The sequence below is a fragment of the Macaca nemestrina genome, chromosome 1 (genome assembly GCF_043159975.1).
Source record: "Macaca nemestrina isolate mMacNem1 chromosome 1, mMacNem.hap1, whole genome shotgun sequence".
NCBI lineage: Eukaryota > Metazoa > Chordata > Mammalia > Primates > Cercopithecidae > Macaca > Macaca nemestrina.
In genome coordinates this window covers 50,939,455-50,959,989 of record NC_092125.1, presented here as the reverse complement: position 1 = coordinate 50,959,989, position 20,535 = coordinate 50,939,455, and the positions used below count along the sequence as shown (strand labels likewise).

Genomic DNA, 20,535 nt, shown 5'->3' with positions numbered 1-20,535 from the left:
ATTATGTCAGGTGAAAGAAGCCAGTCACGAGAGGCCACATATTGTATTACAATTCCATTTATATGAATTTTCCTGAGTAGGTAAATTCATAGAAATAAAAAGTACATTAGTCTAAGGTTGTCAGAGGCCACGGAGAAGGAACACTGGGAAGTGACTGCTAATGGGTAGATTTCTTTTTGGGTGATGAAAATGTTCTGAAATTAGTGGTGATGACTGCACAACTCTGTGAATATACTAGAAACCAATGCACTGGATACTTTAAAATGGTAAACTTCATGATATGTGAATTATATTCTAAAAATCTATTATTAAAAACACAAAAACTGGCCAGGTGAAATATATCTGGAAAGTTATTTAAATAAACAAGCACTTAAATAACCCTGCTATTATCTATATCATAATGGAGAGCACCAATACAATTGATTACACGAAAATTATATTTAGCCTTACAATTTTTATATTTGACTTTTAAAAGCAATTTGAGATACACACAGACATACATAGCAACTTAATTTCTTCTTTCTCCAGCTGCCATCATCTCCTGCCTCAAAGCTTAAGCTCCATTATCAGTGGTTTAGAAGGCAACTGGGCAGTGAGTGAGGTCAGAACCTGGTCATCAGTTAATCCATTCCTGGATAATCAAGTGTTGTAAATCCAGATTAACAACAAAAAAAATATAGTTAATTCTTTGGATGGGCCTGACCTATCTATCTAGTGCTCTTAAAACACACCATACAACTAATGTATTAAATCTCTATAAATTAAATTCTTGAGAAGTTAAATATTACAATGCCATAATATTAAAAGCATGGCCACATTTTTCTTTTTTGTTTTTTTGAGACAGAGTCTCACTCTGTCGCCCAGGCTGATGTGCAGTGGCGCAATCTTGGCTCACTGTAACCGCCACCCTACAAGTTTAAGCGATTCTCCTGCCTCAGCCTCCCAATAGCTGGGATTACAGGCACCTGCCACGGTGCCCGGCTAATTTTTTGTATGTTTAGTAGAGGCGGGGTTTCACCATGTTGGCCAGGCTGGTCTTGAACTCCTGACCTCGTGATCCACCTGCCTGGGCCTCCCAAAGTGCTGGGATTACAGGTGTGAGCCACCGCGCCCGGCCAAGCATGGCCACATTTTAAATTGGTTGTGGATATTTTATGCATTGTTCATTTCTCTACTTTTAAAATTTAATTTAGAATGCAAAATCAGGAAATGCTAATAACACATTATATAATAGCACTTGTTTCACAATCATCAGAACTACAGCATGTACAGTATCTTCTATCAGTACTAATATGTTATTTCCAAGGAATCCTACATTTTTCTTGAATTTACACATCTCAACATCTTTCCAAAGTCTCTTGATAATTTGAAAATGCTGCCTTTCATCTCAAGAAGTCAAAGACATTTGCAGATTATTCCTTTTTAAATTAAGTCAAAGATTTGTCAATCTATGAGAGTGCACGACAAATGTAAAGAAACAACACTACAAAAATGGGCCCATGATAGAGGTTTGCTTACCCATGATACAGGTATTTGAATCCACTGATCAATGTGATGCTATAAAAACTGATGAGGAAGGAACTGTGGCAAAAATGACAGCATGCTAGTCTGAGGGGAGCTGCCAACCGGTTGCCACGTGGTATGGAACTAGTAGTTGCCAGATCTCATTTTTCTCAAAGATCCAGAAATCTGGCTTTTTATGGAAACTCTCAGGATCAAATATTAACATAATGAAAGACATTTTAACCCCCTCCTCTGCTTACTTCTAGATTGTGCCAAAGGCTAAATTTTCAGTTTGGTCTACAATAGGTACCATGTTAATTAAGTTGGGTATCAAATAAATTTTAGTTTTGATGCATTCTGCACAGAAAACAGTTTCAAGTTCATAGCAATATTACAGATTTAAAAAAATACCACAAACTACTTCGGGCTCTGATGCCAATCATTCTGGACTCTTGTGCCTCTTAAACCTTTCCAATTAAGTATCTCAAGGAAATACACTGAACAGAATCCCCCCACTCTCCAAGTTGAGGGCAGAGTTTTCGGAGATAAACTTCAAGAAAGTTACAAAAAAATTTTTTTTAAACCAACACTTCATACAAATTTTGGCTTCTACCCCATAAAGTACTCAGGCTTCTTTTAATACAAAAGCTGCTCTGTTGCTTCCCTCATAAAATTTACCATGTTTATTTCGAGGCTTCACATAATCCGTAGCACAAGGTTCCCTAACTCCATGGCACACGTCACCTATTTGAGAAGGAAGGAGTCAGAGTCTTATCCACTAAAACTTTTTTGTTTTTTCCTTGGAAGCCAAGGGTCTTTCTTGGAATATGCAGCTTTTAAGGAATATGCAACTAAAAGCCTTTAACAAATACACTCTTAAAAACTTCAATCTTAACACTACAGTATTCTGGGAGAGCCTGTTGAATGAGGGCAATTTAGTAAATATTGGGTTTTAACTCATCATCATCCAGTTTTAGAACCATTCCAAATGTTTTTAGATTAATACACGACATTTGTTTTCAACCTAATTTTCCCTTGACGCATCGCATCCCCTTCCACCAGTCTAGCAGCCCCATGGACTGTAGGACAGACCTTTCTCCTCTCCCTCGTTATTCCCTCTATGATAAATTCGCCTTGTCTTCCCACAAAGATCCTTCTTCCAAAACCCAGATCCCGGGCGACGCCTCTCCGCGCAGAAGCCGCGGGAGGAGGAGAAAGAGGAGGAGTAAAGCAGGCCCTCTCGACGTCGGCCTGCGGGGAGCGATGCCGACAAGCAGGAGCGGTCCCGGCTTCGGAAAGGGCCCACCCTCAGGAATGGTCCGGGCAGGCCTAGCGAGGATGTCCCTACCGCGATGCTGGTTCCGTTTCCCAGGGTGGGCAGGCGCGGAAGCGAGGCGGCGAAGAGCGATAGTTTCGCGGCGTTTGCCCAGCCTCAGCCCCTGGGATGAGGGTGAGAGACATGGAGGACTGGTCAGACTTTGCGCGTCCCTGGGGCCGCTCACACAGCACAAAAGGCTCCCAGTCGGCTTCCCGCAATGTCCTCACCTGTGCCTGGCAGCCGACCCCCCACCTGGACCCGCAGCGCCGCCAGGAGAAGTCCTGCGCAGCGCTGGGAAACGACAAGAGACGGCAGACCGATAGGCAGCGACAGCGACAGCAACAGCCCCACTGCCGCCGGGGAATTCCAGGTTCGGTTCCCGGGAACGAGTCCCGCCCCTCTTCTTTTGCCCCGCCTCCGCCCCATTGGGGCGAGGATCCCGGATGTTACCTCCTTCGGCGCTCTGAATCTCCGCCCTTTCTTCTCAGGCCCCAGCCCTTCCGAATCCGCTACCGGTGCTGCAAGGCCTGGGAAGAGTTTCGATGTCTCTAGGGTGGCTAGAGCGTCCTCGCGCGCTCCGTCGCGCTGCAGGTGACGGCGCCCGGAGGCTGTCGGGAAGTAGGCGGGGTGACGTGTGGTGGACGAGCTCGGCGGCGGGTTTGCTGAGATCTGTGGCTGGCGGCAGCTGGTGCGGGGGGCGGCCGAGAGCGAGAGGTGGATCGGGGCGGTGTGTGGCCGGGGCCATGACGGGCAATGCCGGGGAGTGGTGCCTCATGGAAAGCGACCCCGGGGTCTTCACCGAGCTCATTAAAGGATTCGGTGAGAACCTAGGGGACCGTCCTGGGCCTGGGGTCACGGGAGGAGGCCCAAGCTGGGCATGGAGTGGTTCCCTGCGGTCACCGCCGCCCCGCATCTGGAGAGGTGACTTCAGGAACCTGGAGTCCGGGTGGGGGAAATGTAGGTTTTCTGCTCTCGAGACAGTCGCGTTTCCACAGTAATTTGAAGAGCCACACCACGAGGGCAAGGATCGTGTCTGTCTTGTGCCTGCTATATCCTCAGGACCTGGCACCCAAATCCTGTAATTGACTTGAGGACCCTCGCTCCCCAAGCTCTTAAAGCACATACTGTCCTTTCCACTGCCCCTTCTCTGCGGCGCGCACCTTATCCCGGGCTGGTGTGGTCAAGTGCATTGCTCAGGCCATTAGTCCTGCAGGAGCCACCCTAGGGTGTGCCTTCTCAAGGGTGAGGTGTCTGCGGCCTAAGCCGCCCAGGAACTCGAGATTCTGGTTACTCAAAGCAGAACGCCCTGAATGTGTGAATAGCTCTTCGGGACGTCCACACATGCCGACTGCGTGGGCCTGAAAGGCCACTTCACTGGTTCCGCTCTCTGCTCATTTCTGTCTTCCGGTGAAGTGAGTTTTCTTGAGCTAGTGTTCTAGACTAGAGGCCACATGCTTTCCTCACAGTTTCTCTCTGGCTGTGTTTAGTGCCTTCCGTCCTAAATAATCACATTTGACTTTTTATCCTTCCCTGTTTATCTTTAGTCTCTTCTTTGGACAGTACGTTTTTATCTGTTACATTTCCCAAGTATTATTGATTCTACGATGTTAAAACTTTCACGCGGGATAACAAACGTTGATGGAGATACTGCCTATTGTACATAGCTTAAAATTTGGAATGTCATTTATCAAGCATATGTTGTTCATCTGTATCTCAGGCACAGTGGTAAGGATTGGGAAATTTTCTTTTCTTTTCTTTTCTTTTTGAGACAGAGTCTCGCTCTGTCGCCCAGGCTGGAGTGCAGTGGCGCGATCTTGGCTCACTGCAAACTCCGTCTCTCCGGGTCAAGCGATTTTTCTACCTCAGCCTCCCGAGTAGCTGGGATTACAGGCACGCGCCACCAGGCCGAGTAATTTTTTTCTATTTTTAGTAGAGACAGGGTTTCACCATGCTGGCCACGCTGGTCTCGAGCTCCTGACCTCGTGATCCACCCGACTCGGCCTCCCAAAGTGCTGAGATTACAGGCGTAAGCCTCTGCGCCCAGCCAAGGATTGGAAAATTTCCGTGTGAATAAACCATAACTGCTGTTTTGAAGAATTGATAGACTATAATATGGTGTGTTAATTGCTGTATTAGAGTATGTACAAAATGTTATAAAGTACACAGGTCGTGGAGGAGCACAGGCAGAAGGAAAAACATAAACAGTAGTGATGTTAAAGTATATGGCTTAGCGAACAGCTAGCAAAGTGACTAGAACGTAATGTAACAGACTGGAGGAATATTTATTTGCATCTGAAACTAAAAAGATAAACCGAGGCCAGATTGTATCCCATGTTGTATAGGTTGAATTACCCTGTAGTGACTGGGAATTTACCTATCAAATATATTTTAATGCTGAAATGACATTCATAATTAAGGTTTATTGTGCTTGTAAGTGTGCAGGACAGGTTGGAATAAAGTGAGGGAAGCTAGACATCTCTTAAAATGGTTGGAGTACGAGATGACTGGCTAAACTAGTGGGTTAGGAAGGAGGAGTTAGATTCCATAAGTTTACTATATTTAAATCACCAGTTGCATGTGGAAATGTCTGCTCTTTATTCCTTTGGGAGCAGAAATACATCCATAACATGCTAAATTAAAAAAGGAGTTCTCAGGGCTGCCAACCTTACAGTAGAGGTTGAGTGGTAGTATATTACTCCTACATGAGAGAAAAAAAAATCAAAAGGACTGCTTACTAGACGTTGGGGGAAAAAAGAGGCAAAAATAACTCCCTGGTTTCTAGCCTGGGTGGCTGGTGAAACGCAATTACAAGTGAAAAGCAGGCTTGATGGACAAGAAAATGGATTCAGATTTGGACAGACACTGAGTTTCACATGTCTGCAGATTTAGCCATATATTTCACCCTCAAAACCTTAACAATATGTTAAAGTTAACTTTCAGAAATGTTGTACTAGGTAGTTTGTTTACTCCTTCAATTTCATATGTGCAGAAAAATTGGAGATCATGCATGAAAGAATGATATATAAAATCTTCTGTACATGCACATATGAAAAAGCAGTAACTATTAATAAATTGGCTTCATTAGCAGAAGAACCTGCAAAAAGTTAAATGATGGTAGTTTTATGTCACCATCGGATGCTTCAAAGAGAAAATCAATTTATTCCAATTATTTCCATCATTTTCATTTTTTTCACTCAATTTATACATTTTAAAAAGCTTTTGGCTGTTGAGTCTTTCAAAAATGAAATATCTGTATTGTGAATGCTGTCATAAATTCATTTCAAAAGTTCCATCATTGAAAGGGAAATAAATTGTAGATGCAGTAAGTATGTAAATACAGTTTGGTGGAATGTAGTATCTTTAAATTAAGAAACTGGCGGAGCAGAACTGTACTTTTAATTGGTATGGTCCATACATAATAACAAATGTGTGCCAAAACAAACCGTGATGGTCTGTTAATAAAAACAGAAGTTATAAACATTTGGTTACTGTCAAGATAGAGTAATGGGGACTGGATTCATTTTTCTTACAACAAACCAATGACCCCAGCTTTCATTTTATTATAAGAAAGTAGAAGACGAGAGCACACTAAACCTAAAGTAAGCAGATGACAGGAAATAATAAAAATCGGAGTTGAAATTAGTGGAACAGAAAAGAGAAAAAAAATGGAGAAAATACATGAAACTAAGAGCTGTTTTTTGGGGAAGATCAATAGAATTGCTGTAGCCAGACTGATCAGAAAAAAGAAATGTTCCTGTATTTCAGTGTAGGAATGAGAGAGGTGACAGCACTACAGATGCTACAGATACTAAAAATAATATTATGAACAATTTTATGCCAATAAATTTGACAATTTAGATGAAATGTACAAATTCCTTTAAAGACACAAATTACCAGTGTTCACTTAAGAAATAGATAACCAGTATATGCCCTGTATTTATTAAAGAAATGGAAATTGTAGTTTAAAATTTTCCCACAAAGAAATTCTAGCCAAGGTGGATTCACTGGTAAATTCTATCAAATATTTAATAGTATAAATAATACCAATTCTACACAAACTCTTCCAAACTAATTGGAGAGAAAGGAATGCTTCCCAATTCATTTTCTGAGGACCAGCATTATCCTGACACCAAACCAGATAAAGATATTACTAGAAAAGAAAATTACAGACCTATATCCATCATTAACTTAAATGTACAAATTTTAAACCATTTTACGAAATTGAATTTAATACTTCATTCAGTGGACAATACATCATGACTAAGTGGGATTTACCCCAGGAATTTACCAGGAATTTAGGATTGGTTTAACATTTAAAAATCAATATAATGTACTATATTAATAAGCCAAAAAAATCAAAAATCAAAAATACGATTATGTCAATAGATGGAAAAGGCGTTTGACAAAATCTAACATCTATTAAGAATTATGAAGTGTTAGATTTTATCCTGCTTGCCAGCAAATAAGTTGGCTTGCCAGTTTCATAGATGCTAGCAGACAACTTTTGGTTTAGAGATAAGGGTTGTATTACTCATAGCATAGTAGGCAACAGGAGATTCATTTTCACATTGGTTCCCATTTCCTCCGAGTCCATGAGGATGGAGGTGGGCTCTGGTAGATGCTGCACAAGTAGTGAGGCTGTATTACAGCTGAGGAACTCTGAGATAGAGAACTAATCTTACAAGGAAGCTGCTAGCAAACCTGCTCAACTTTTGCCTTTAGGGACACATTATCTTTATTATCCTGAGCAGCAAATCCGCCTTCCCTCTGCCTCAAGAAAAGGTGCTATCTCTGTCTTCCAACTCTGTTACTGTATGAACATCCTTGAAAAGATGGTCCAGAGCAAAGCTGGTAATTCCTTGCAGAAGATGTGCAGAAACAGGAGAAACCCATTGGAAGACAATTCTTCCAACAATATCCAGCCTTCTTTCTACACCAAATAGCCATTCCCTCAGCCATTCTGCTCAATATGATCTGACCAACAGGGTTGGTGCCAAATCTGTTTAATTTGTGTCTTTATAATGTTTACAGTAAAAAACCAGATGACTTTCTTGGATTTTTGTATTGACATTTCCTCTTGGCTCAAAGCATTAATCCCGGGACAGCAAGATATATAAGTGATTTTGCAGACTCTACCTTGTCATGCAAGGAAGAAGAGTAATTCCATCATCTATAACAACTCTGACCCATGAGTTAGGGCTGATTTGAATGACTTTTGGGTCCAACACGGTGTTTCCTTAACATGAAGCTCTATTATGACTGCTCCTAAGGTACATTTCACCTTGTTTTGAGGAGAGAGATAATGCCTGGCTTTCACACAAGAAGTCTAGGGGTGCACATGGTGCCCCGTAAGCAAGTGTTGCTTACAATTGTTACGGCTCCTAAAATGGTACCAGCTAAGTTTAGGGGTACAAGGTAACAGTGCCTGCAATTTAGGGCTCCCACTTTAGTTAAAATAATTGGGTATAGTATTTGTTTAAGGAGAGACTACCTGAGTGCTGTCAATCCAGTTTTTCCTATTTGGTCACATCATCAGCCAAATGGAGTTTATCTGTACCATGGAATGACTGAGAGTGGGGTTGTGGAAGACATATGGGAGTGTTTTTTTGCAGAGGTGCAGAAGCTGGGGCCATTCTTGCTGCTTCTGATAGATTTATCGGTAAGGTTAGGGGAATGACAAATTGTCAAAACTGTCTGTTGGAAGATAGCATACCTAGCAGTCAGTGAAATTTAACACATTGACAACAGTTTGGGAGAACTCCACGAGCGTTTTCCTTGGGGCTCCAGGTTGATTTTTAAGACAGTTATTTTTGAAATTTGTTTCTGAATTGAATGATTTTATAGACCCATCGGTATAATGCAGATGTGTTAGTTAATAAATAAATATTTCAAAGCATTTTAACGTTAGCATCCCCTTTCGCTTTGGAGCAGTGTTCTGGTTTAGATGACAAATCATATGATCATTTTTTAAAAGACCTAGTTCATTTATCCATGACAGTTTTTTTTTTTTTTTTTTTGTAACCAGTACAGGTAGTAATAATCTCTCTTACCTCCGAACTTCCAGAACATGTTCTATGTATGCTTCATATGTAATTTATGCATACTATATAGTTTTTGCATTGCATGTGCTTGTCTCCTACCAGATTGTGACTTTTTAAGTATTGTGACAATATTAATTTCTGTCCTTGCCAGGGCCTGGTAGCATGCTTGGCACACAAAAGATATTTGGTAAATACCGTTTTAAAACCTTCCCCCCTCCTCAACTTTTTATTTAATATATATTATTGGGGAGTCTGTATTAAATGATTCTTGGTGTTTACTGTTTGATAATCTTACATACCTCGCAAAAATTTTGTACCTTGGATGAAGCAGATAAATATCCTTGTTTTATATATGCATGGCAAAAGTTGAGGCTCAAAGAAATTGTGTTCTTTTTCAAGGTTGTCAGGGGTTGTCCTGTGCAATGCAGGATATCTATCAGCATCCCTGGCCTCTACCAAATAGATGCTAGTAGCATGTCCCCTACCCCCCACACCAGTGAAAATAATGACAATTAAAAAAAAAAAAGCCTGTCATTGCCAAATGTTCCCTGGGGAGCAAAACCACCCTAGTTGAGAACTGCTGTCCTAGAAGGACATTTGGGAGGGGAGAAGGAGACGTGACTCTGAAGTAGTTGAAAATATACAGTTGGAATTCAGGATAAGGATCAGAAGTAAAGATGTATTTGAAAGTTACTCTTAAGTGGTAGTTATTTACTTTCCCAGAAAAAAAAGTATACAGTAAGAAAAAAATAATGATAATACAGGGCTAAAGACAGAGCTGGAGAAATGGAACAGTTGAGTGAAAAGAGTGGATAGAGGAGCCAGAGATTGAGAGAGAGAGAAGGAACCGTCATAGAGTGGTAATTCAATGAAAATAAACTCTTGAAATGCTTTAAATTATAAATATACTCCCACTATAAATAATTGGGATATATTAAAGGAAGTAATGAGATTTGGCTGTGAGCTTTGTTGGTTTTACCATTTTGTTTTGTCATGTCTTGCATTTCCTTTAGTTAATATTTTATTTCATGTTGAAGGAAAAAATGAATTATTCTGTTTACTGAAGAAAATAATTTATTATTTCAGGTTGCCGAGGAGCCCAAGTAGAAGAAATATGGAGTTTAGAGCCTGAGAATTTTGAAAAATTAAAGTAAGTATAATTTTAGTTGCGTTAATAATATGTATATTCTTTAGCAAACTTAAAGGATATTCAGATTTGTTTGTTTATTTTACTTGGATTACTCTAGGTTTAATACATTATGTCCTTTAAGTTTGTTCAATCCTGTGAGATAGATATTATTATTCTCTTTTTATAACCAAGAACCTGAGGCTGATAGGTAACTTGCAAGGGAGTCAAACCTAAGTCTCTGTAGTTCCATATCCACAAGGTACTGGTTGGCTGATTTTTTTTTTTTTTTTTTTACAAAATTCAGTCATATATCAATAGTGTTAGAACATGGAACACATTTAACATAAAAAGCAAGAACAATAGGTCAGTGTACTAAAGCATATTTAATACATAATGTATATTTATAATAATCCAGAACTTGCCTACACACTATCACATTGCCTCTTGGGAAAGTTATATTTAAAGTTCCAAATGTTGATGCCAGAAACAGCTTTTATCCTTCCCCTGTCTTTCTGACCAGAATCACCTCTCTTAACTTCTCCTTACCCCTGACCACCATGCCCTCAAACATTGACCCTGTATCTGCAAATGGAGGGCTAAAAGAATTTTCACTGCTGGGAGACTTGGAGTCTTGGAATGGGGTCAAGGAATAATCTTTTAAAAGGGAAAATAGGAACTTAGGGATATGCCAACTGTTGTTAATAGTAAGAAGGAGATAGGTAGTTTTCTTCTTCCTACCTTTCTTCTCCCCTTAAAAGAGCAATCACTTTAGATGAAATGAGATCATTTGTGGCTAACATCAGGGAAGGTGAATTAAAAATGCATCATTTGAACTGTCTTTAAAAAGATAGGAGCCAGGCATGGTGGCGTATGCTTGTAGTTGTAGCTACTCAGGACGTTGAGGCGGGGAGATCACTTGAGCCCAGAAGCTCAAGTCCAGCCCCGGCAACATAGTGAGACCCCGTGTCTAAAATAAAATTGAATCAAATAAAAAGGGGGAAGTTTTGGGGTTTTTTTGTTTGTTTGTTTGTTTTAAACTGTCTCACTCTGTCACCTATGTTGGAGTGCAGTGGTGTGATCTCAGCTCACTGCAACCTCTGCCGCCTGGGTTCAAGTGATTTTTCTGCCTCAGCCTCCCAAGTAGCTGGGATTACAGGCACGCTTTGCCACGCCTGGCTAATTTCTTTGCTTTGTTTTGTTTTTGTTTTTTTAGTAGAGATGTGGTTTCACTATGTTGTCCAGGCTGGTCTCAAACTCCTGGCCTCAAGTAATCTGCCCGCCTTAGCCTCCCAAAGTGCTGGAATTACAGGCTTGAGACACCACGCCCAGCCCTGAGGACAGGAAAAGTTTTTTTGTGGGGTGGGAGGCAGTTGTGATAGATAGACTAGAAGGAATTTCAAAGTAGTGATTTAATGTTTTGTGCTCAAAAACAGTTTCTTTAGGAAAGTGGATGATTTCATTATGTATGAGATGGTAGCATCAATTCATACTGCAATATGAGGATTTTTCATGAATCCAATAGTATATGAAGGTTACTTCCTATATTTAATATAGAGAATATATGCTATCAGCCGTTTATCTATAAACATGTTACATGAACTTTATATATTTTGGAGTTCAGCCAGCTTCTGGTTTTACCATATTCTTATTTTTTAATTGAGGCGATATTGGGTAGAAATGAATAGTCTACAGATTTGAAAGTAAACCTTTCACTATAATTTTATTTTAACTGATATAATTTTAACTTGTATTAGCGTCTTCTAAGGCAACAGTCCAGTGACTATGAATGGTAATAGTGATCTTTTAAAATTTCCCATATTTACTTCATTTGCATTATATTTGTTAAATAACTGACAACATTTTATAGATTAACAATGTATTATGAAAGGAGCAGGGTTTGTCACTAATTTGTATTTTGTTTTGTAGGCCAGTTCATGGGTTAATTTTTCTTTTCAAGTGGCAGCCAGGAGAAGAACCAGCAGGCTCTGTGGTTCAGGACTCCCGACTTGACACGATATTTTTTGCTAAGCAGGTATGGTCCTTGGATACTCTGAAAAGTCTCAAGAGCAACCCTTTTTATAAACAAGACTCTAGTTTACTACTATTTGCTACTAGTATAGTAGTCCTCAAACTCTTACACTCTTAAAAATTATTGACATCTCCACTTACACTCTTAAAAATTATTGACATCCCAAAAGAGCTTTTGTTTCTAGGATTATCTATCAATATTTGCCATATTAGACATTAAAACCAAAACATTTTATTAATATTTAGGCCAGGCATGGTGGCTTATAACTGTAATCCCAGCACTTTGGGAGGCCAAGGCAGGAGGATCCCTTGAGCCCAGGAATTTGTTTTTTCTTTTTCTGAGATGGAGTCTTGCTCTGTCGCCCAGGCTTGAGTGCAGTGGTGCAAGGCTCGCTGCAACCTCCACCTCCCAGGTTCAAGCAGTCCTCCTGCCTCAGCTTCCCAAGAAGCTAGGATTACAGGCACACGCCACCACACCAGGCTATTTTGTATTTTTGGAGAGACGGGGTTTCACCATGTTGGCCAGGCTGGTCTCAAACTCCTGATCTCTCAGGTGATCCACCTGCCTTGGCCTCCCAAAGTGCTAGGATTACAGGCGTGAGCCACCGTGCCCGGCCGAGCCCAGGAATTTGACACCAGCCTGGGAAACATGAAGAGACCCATCTCTGTAAAACAAAAACAAAAAAATAAATTAGCTGGGCATGGTGGTGGCATGCCTGTGGTCCCAGCTACTTGGGAGGCTGAGGTGGGAGGACTGCATGAGCCCAGGATATGGAGGCTGAGTGAGCTATGTTCACACCACTACACTCCAGCCTGGGCAACAGATCTTGACCCTGTCTCAAAAAAAAAAAAAGAAAATAAGAACTATGAATAGATTTGAAGTAATAATAAACTTGTTATATGTTAATATAATCACATTTTTTAATGAAAAAATAACTATAGTTAGCCAAAAAAGTTAGCTAGAAGATTGCATTGTTTTACATTTTTGCAAATCTTTTAAATGTCTGCCTTAATACCACAGCTGGATCCTGCATACTTCTTCATTCAATCTGTTGCAGTGTTTTTGTTTTGTTTTGCTTTTGGTTGAAATCAATGAAAAAAGTTCTGTCTCACACATATGTGTAGTTGGAAAAGGAGAAATATTGTATTTTTCAGGTAAATATGATATTCTTTGACAATATGTCAAAACTTTAAAAGTATTGCTTTCTCAAAGGTTAGTTGTAATGTAAAATTTGTACTTTGTTATGGTCAAATCCTTTGGACCCCTTCAAATGGATCTTTTATTCCTGTATGATTTTGTAACATTGTACATTTACTGATTTGTGAATGTCTAAGTGTTGACACATTAGATATGATGTTATCAGAGAAGTTAAGTTACCTACGGCAAACCTTTTAAGCTCACAGTGGCAGATCTAAGTTTTACAAAATTCTAATTTTTAAATTTGCACTTGAAAATTCAAATTTTATCAACAACAACAAATACTATTAGGTGTTTGTTCACAAAGCCACAGACTGATTTAACTCATTTTTAAGAAAATATCTGCCAGATATCCTTGTCTGGAAAACCACATTTGTCTCTCATTTGTTCTTTCAAGCAAAAATGATGTTCCAAGGAAAAAAGCTAACAATTTAGCTTACAAATCAATTGCTGAAGTACTTTCTTCAAGATAACTAGCATATTTTGGTATACAGCAGTAGTTCTTTATTTGTACTTCCTATTTCATTCCACAGAATATTAAAGACTTGTACTCCAAGGTCAAAGTTTGATAAAAATAAGTTTTACTGCTTTGTCAAAGACTTTTTTTTAGTAAAACTTGCTCTTGTTTTCTTTCTTTTTTTTGAAACTCTTATGTATGTCAGTGAAATAGTTTAATGTCATTGCCTAGATTCATGCTAAAATACCAGCAGTTTTACACACTGTTGCTTTTGTGCCAACAGTGCAGATGGAAAAGAAGAGGAAAAGGTTAAAACTATCTTAGAATTACGGTGGAAACCATATTGAGCTCACAAACTCCTTGAAAAGGGTCTTAGGGATTCTTAGAGAGCCATAGATAATACTTTGATTGCATTTGTTTGAAAATTGCACTTGTTTCTGAGACCCAAAAAATTGCTTAGAATAATCTGAATAACCTTTGGAAAGGTGGAAAATAAAACTGCTTATTCTCATTACTGCCCTTGAGATAAAGCCTTTGCTTAAAGTAGTTTGTTTTCCTTTTTCTTTTATTTTATTGCTGCTTTCCATTTTCCCCTGACTTTTTTGAATTGAGCATTCTTAGAGAAATTAGAACTTCTTGCTTTTACTTTAAGGAAAATAGGGTTTTTTTATAGTGTAGTTAAAAATGTATCATTTGGTTTTTTTTCTGATAGCAGAACTTAACATTACAGAAATACATAGTGATGAACATGAATATCCTTGTAATCCCACACCCATCTCTACTAACCATTTAACAGTTTGACTCATCCATTTAATCAACAAGTAATCATTGAGCACCTACTTTGCTAGGCATTGTTTTAGATACTACATATATAATAGTTGACAAGAGAGGCATGCTCAACAACTGTAATAATAATAATAGTAATAATACAACAACAGTAGGCAACATTTACTGCTCTCGTTGTGTACCAGATATTGTAATTTAGGTATATTATTTAATCTTTGCAGCAACCCCATGAGGTTGTCTTTATTTCACAAATGAAGAAATTGAGGCCTAGAAAAATTATTTGCCTGAGATCACACAGATAATATTTAGTAGATCTAGAACTCAAATCCCAAGTATAAAACCCAGGTTTGTGATTTTATATGTCATACTTCCTCCCACGTTTTCTATTCATATGTTAACATGTTTTCCTTATAATTTTGTTTGCTAAAATTGGATTATTATGCAAAATATTTTGAGGTTTTTTTTACTTAGTAATGAAAGTTTGACTTTGTTTCATTTCAATACACATAATAAATATTAGTTAACATTTATTGAAGGTTTACTAAGTACTTTTATATATTTTAAATTATAAATTTATATAAAAATTTATATTATTATTTATATATTCTATAAATTATTATATTTAAATATATTTAATATTTAAAATTATTAATCTGATCCCTTACAACAATTATCTGGTTTTGCAGTTTCCTCATCATTTTACAGATGTAGAAACCAAGTCCTAGAGAAGATAAGAAACTTGATCATGTTATGTAGCTAGTCAGTGGCAGAGCTAGGGTGCAAACCCAGGCACTGTGGCTCTGAAGTCTGTACTATTAACCTTATCACAGCACTGCCTCCTTTAGTGTTCTTGATATAGATATCCTATAATTTGATTAATCTTTTAGTAGTCAACATTTTGAGTTTCTAATTATTTCCCTAATCTAAATAATCTGGTTGGGCATGGTGGCTCATGTTTGTAATCCTATCATTTTGGAAGGCTGAGATGGGAGGATCACTTGAGTCCAGGAGTTTGAGACCAGGCTGGGCAATATAGGCAACCCTGTCTCTAAAAAAAGTAAAAAGTTAACCAGACTTGGTAACACACGCCTACCAAGTCTTAGCTAGTCTGGAGACTGTCCAGACTAGCTTGAGCCCAGGAGGTTGAGGCTGCAGTAAGCTATGGTCATGCCATTGCACGCCAGCCTGGAGAGCAGAGCAAGACCTGTCTCAGAAACAAAACAAAAAGTCCAAATAGTCCATTTATATAATATTTTTGTACTTGTGTATCATTATATATATAGTAACTATAATTTTAAATCTACAATTGTTTGTGAATTTTAAGATCTAGGTAGTAGAGAAAAGCTAGGGGGCAGATGAGTTTAAAAGTCTGTCAGGTGATTTTTCTCCTTTTTAAAAATGTTATTATTTTTTCAATGTATATAAGTATATATGCCATTATAAAAATTGTAAACATTATAAAATAGATGCTGTAGAAAATAAAAGTGTCTTGTAATCTCTGCTTTAGACATAACTACTGAAAACAATTTATATTTTTACAGATTTTTTTCCCATGTATGTTTGTGTATATTTGTGTTAGGTTATTCTTATATTGCTATAAAGAAATACCAGAGACTGGGTAATTTATAAAGAAAAGGTTTAATTGACCTAGAGTTCTCCAGGCTTTATAGGAAGCCTGGTGGTGGCATCTGGTCAGCTTCTTGGGAGGCCTCAGGAAGCTTTTACTCATGGTGGTAGGCAAAGAAGGAACAGACATCTCACATGGCTGAGCTGGAGCGAGAGAGAAAGAGAGAATGGGGGACACACTTTTAAATGATCAGATTTTGAGCAAGAACTCACTTAACACCAAGGGGATGGCTTAAGCCATTCATAAGGGATCTACCCCCTTGATCCAAACACCTCCCACCAGGCCTTACCTTCAGCATTGGGGATTACATTTCACCATGAGGTTTGGGCAGGGACAAATTTACAAACTGTATCAGTAAATTAATTAATTGTGTTTCTTCCACACTAAACTGTAAAACTGGGAGTTAGGGATTTTGTTTTTATATTCAGTCCTTGGTACATGATAGGTATCCAATAAATGCAGACCAAACTGTTCATCTCTAAGAATATTATTGTTAAAGAGTGCTAGAATTTACTAACACTGGGATACTAATGATGTCTGATTTATGGAGACCTAGCTATTTTTAAGGTATAAGAAAGTACTCTATACACAAAGAAAAAAATGATAGTAGAGTCTGACTTTATAATTTCTGGAGTCCCTTGATATTTTTTAGTTCTGTGTTACATTTTTCTCTTACAGTGTTTTATTTGTATTATTCCAGTTGTATTTATGAAAGTGTCAGATTAGTGATTCCCCGTATCATTGTTGGTACTTTATTTTGCTAATAGTTCATATTAAATTGACAGGTCAGTAATTCCCTCTTAATATCTGTCAGTCTTTTTAGTATATGCCTCCTATAAGCCTATGCTAGGAGAGTTATAATATATATTACATGAATATGTAATAGTTGATTTTAGGTTTCAAGGACTTAACAGTAATAATTTCCAATCCAGGATGTCTGGAGTATTTTCAGAAATTTGAAAAAATTTAATGAAATCATATTTATTTGATAAGGTTATACAGATTAACTAAATGGCATTTATAATGGGATTACCTCAATATAGAGAGGTATTTTGTGCTGATCATATACTCTAATTCAAGGGGGTTGGGTGTCTGTGTGTCTGTGTATCGTTGGTTAATAAAATATTGAGGAAAGAAATATATCCTAGTAATCGCAATTTGTATATAAGGATCCCGAAATGAAATTTTGATAACTGTTCTCCCTCCACAAAATATTGTAGTCTTGTTATTTCACTGATGAGAGAGCTGAGGTGTGATTTACTTGCTTAAAATCATGCTGCAGTAGTACTGAATTTGTGTGACTCCATCTGTTCAGTCTTTCAGAAAAGAATGATTGAATACCTACAATGTGCCAGATACTGTGGTGCTTCAAGAATGAAAAAGTGCCATGATTCCTGCCCTCAAATATGCTTAAAGTTTAGTGGAAGCAACTGATATTAATCAATTAAATATAAAATTACAATGATGCTAAGTGCTGAATGGAGTGAAATGAGAACTATATTACGAAGTTTAGGAACTGTCCACGAAACTACCCTCACTTTGAACACTAACCGTAGAGTTCGGGATCCTCAGGACCACCTTCACTTCTGACAGCATTGCAGCCTTGTGATGGGGGGGTCCCCAGATCATCCTCAGGTTCTATAATTGGTTAGAAGACTCATAGGTGTCACTGAAAGCTGCTATACTTGTGATTATGGCTTACTACAACAAAAGAATGTAGATTTAAATTAGCCAAGTGAAGAGCCACGTGGGGCAGAGTTCAGGAAAGTTCCATGTGCAGAGCTTCCAGTTGTCTTCTCCCAGTAGTGTCACAGACAGTGCTCACTATTCTGGCAATGCTGTGTGACAATATGCAGAGTATTGCCATCCAGGGAACCTCATCCGATTCTTGGTGTCCAAAGTTTTTATTGGGCCTTGGTCACATAGACCTGGTTGGCCACCCATGTGGCTGACCTTAGTCTCCAGCCCCACAGGAGGTTGAGCTGATAATCTTGACCCAATACGGCCCCCCCACCCAAGTCACATTGTTAGACTATCATTGTGGCCCAAAGCTCCCAGGTAAACAAAGACACTCTTAGGCATGACTTTTCAAGGACTTAGAGCTCATCTCGCAGAAACCAAGGGCAAAGCCCTGACCTCTCGTTGGGCAAGGTTAATTTCTTTACTATATTCATAAAAGTGGGACTTCACCTTGTCAGAGAGAAAGCCTCTCTGAGTAAGTGACAGTTCAGCTGAAATCTAAAGGTTAAGTAGGTATTAACTAGGGGAGAGAGGTTTAGGATCATTCCAGATTAATTATAGCTTTATAGCAAAAGTGAATAAGACTAGTAAAAGGTACTGGAAGACCAATGTAGCTGAACTGTGCACAGCAAAGGGAAGATGTCATGTGATATGAAGCAGAACAGGAAATAATGTTAGCCAGGATTAGGTACAGTTAGGCATAGGCGTAGAGAAACAATATAAGAAATAGTTTTGTTTTTTTTAAAGTAATATTTAAGAGCTGTCAAGGCTCGAGGCACTTTTGTTTTGCTCCTTTGTGTATGTTTTCTGTTCCAAAGGTTATCTCATGGTCCAAGATGATCTCTGGAGCTTCAGCCATTCTTTCTCAATTCTGTATTCAGACAGGAGGAAGGGGAAAGCACACTCCCTTCCCTTTTATAGAATTTGCCCATGTCACATGCATACTTGTCTCTGGCCAAAACTCAGTCATTTGAGTTAGCAGTAGAAGACACTAAGAAAGTTGTCTTCATTCCAGGTGGTCATGAGCCTAGATAAAATTTATATACTCTAGCCTACAGATGCAGACAGAGGTCAGATTTTACAGGGCATTTTAGGCTGTGATTGAGACTTTTGTTTGTATCTTTAGAGTAATAGAAAGTTACTGAAGTGAGTGTCATGAACAGATTTTCATTTAGAAGAGGCCATTTTGGCTCCAGTGTTGGGATTACATTTGAGAAGTAGTGTAGGACATGAGTAGATGTAAGTTAGGAGGCTTTTGCAGAAGTCCATGTGATAGTAAACAAAAAACTGGAAGTAAAGAGAGATGTGAATAGATTTGGATAATATTTAGAGATCAACTATTAGCGCCTTTAATGTGTGATAGATTAGATGTGAGGACAGAGGAGGAAGACATTATGATGATGGCTGTTTTTCTTTTTTCCTAAAAAGTTACTCTTAAGGTACCCAGAATGGGATTATAAGAATCCTTGGTTAATAACACATATATATGATTGGTTTACTCACCATCTCCTTTTATTTATTTGATTATTTTAAGAAACAAAGTAAGTACCTAAGAACCTACCACCAAAATAAACTTTATCTATGTGATTTCCTTCTGTCCCACCCATCATTCAATGTACTTCTCATCTTCCCTCTCTCCATCCAGTGTAAGTAACCCTTATGTTGAATTCTGTTTACCATTTCCTTTTTATGTATATTTTTTGTAATCCTGAAAAAGGTGTTTGTAAATAAAATTTTAACTTGATAAAAGTATAGTCCTCTATATAAATTTTGGGAGTGTTTTTTGTTTGTTTGTTTGTTTTTGGAGACAGGATCTTGCTCTGTCACCCAGGCTGGAGTGCAATGGTGTGATCACAGCTCATTGTAGCCTCAGCCTCCTTCTTTAGCCTTCTGAGTAGCTGGTATTACGAATGCACACCACTATGCCCTGCTAATTTTTTATATTTTTTGTAGAGACAGAATCTCATTTTGTTACCCAGGCTGGTCTCTAACTCCTAGAATCAAATGATTCTCCCACCTTTGCCCTCACAGAATACTGGGATTACAGATGTGAACCATTATGCCTAGCCTACTTTTTTCACTTAATATTATATTGTTAAGATACATCTGTAAGTTTATTATGATAGTTAATTTATTTTGCATGCTGTATGATACCAACTGCACTAACATGCTACAGTTTACTTACTCTTCTGTAGTTTGTTCTTTGGGTTTTCAGTTTGAGTTACTGTGAATTGTGTTGCTGTAAACATTTTTTGTACATGTGCAAGTTTCTCCTGGTATATACCTAGAAGTAGAATGACTATTTCATCTAATATGTAAATGTGCAACTTTTGGAGGAAATATCCAAACGTTTTCTGAAGTAGCTGTTCAAATTTGCACTTCCACTAGCAATATGTAAGAGTTGTTACAAAGCCACATATTACAACACGTGGCATTGCTAGGCTTTTAAATTTTTGTCAGCTAATTGGTTCCAAAATGCTACTTTATTTTTGTCTTGGCTTATGTCTCCCTGATCACTAATCATGTTGAAATGCTCTTCATATGCTTAGTGGCCAATATGTATTTCCTCTGTGAAATTCTTGTTTATGTTATTTTTCAGTGGGGTTAATTGTGCTTTTTAAAAAAAAAAAATTTGTTGATACATAGTAGATGTACATATTTTGGGGATACATGTGATAATTTAATACATTCATATAATTTATAAAGAT

At 38.3% G+C, this 20,535-nt stretch overlaps 2 protein-coding genes and 1 non-coding gene across 21 annotated transcripts in view; 2 read left to right on the top strand and 1 right to left on the bottom strand.

Annotated features, from left to right (window-relative positions):
- RO60 (Ro60, Y RNA binding protein) overlaps positions 1 to 3,389 on the bottom strand; it is a 30,726-nt gene extending 27,337 nt beyond the window's left edge. For 2 of the 4 annotated variants that reach the window (XM_071077399.1, XM_071077398.1), the window contains exon 1: positions 2,596 to 2,724. The gene's annotated coding sequence lies outside the window, so the exon portion shown is untranslated. Of the gene's footprint in view, positions 1 to 2,595; positions 2,725 to 3,048; positions 3,176 to 3,271 lie in introns of those variants that run through there. The other 2 variants (XM_011746448.3, XM_011746447.3) reach the window with 2 other exon arrangements.
- Positions 2,767 to 20,535, top strand: part of LOC105484634 (ubiquitin C-terminal hydrolase L5) — a 53,054-nt gene continuing 35,285 nt past the window's right edge. For 7 of the 16 annotated variants that reach the window (XM_071077408.1, XM_011746455.3, XM_071077406.1 and 4 more), the window contains exons 1-3: positions 3,453 to 3,640; positions 9,949 to 10,012; positions 11,918 to 12,023. In XM_071077408.1, the coding sequence (XP_070933509.1) occupies positions 3,565 to 3,640; positions 9,949 to 10,012; positions 11,918 to 12,023 (246 nt within the window). In that variant the 5' untranslated portion in view covers positions 3,453 to 3,564. Of the gene's footprint in view, positions 3,192 to 3,298; positions 3,413 to 3,452; positions 3,641 to 9,948; positions 10,013 to 11,917; positions 12,024 to 20,535 lie in introns of those variants that run through there. The other 9 variants (XM_071077409.1, XM_011746457.3, XM_024793721.2 and 6 more) reach the window with 5 other exon arrangements.
- LOC112427246 (small nucleolar RNA U109) lies at positions 5,393 to 5,527 on the top strand. Its single transcript, XR_003018755.1, has one exon. It is a non-coding gene; the product is annotated as a small nucleolar RNA U109 (small nucleolar RNA).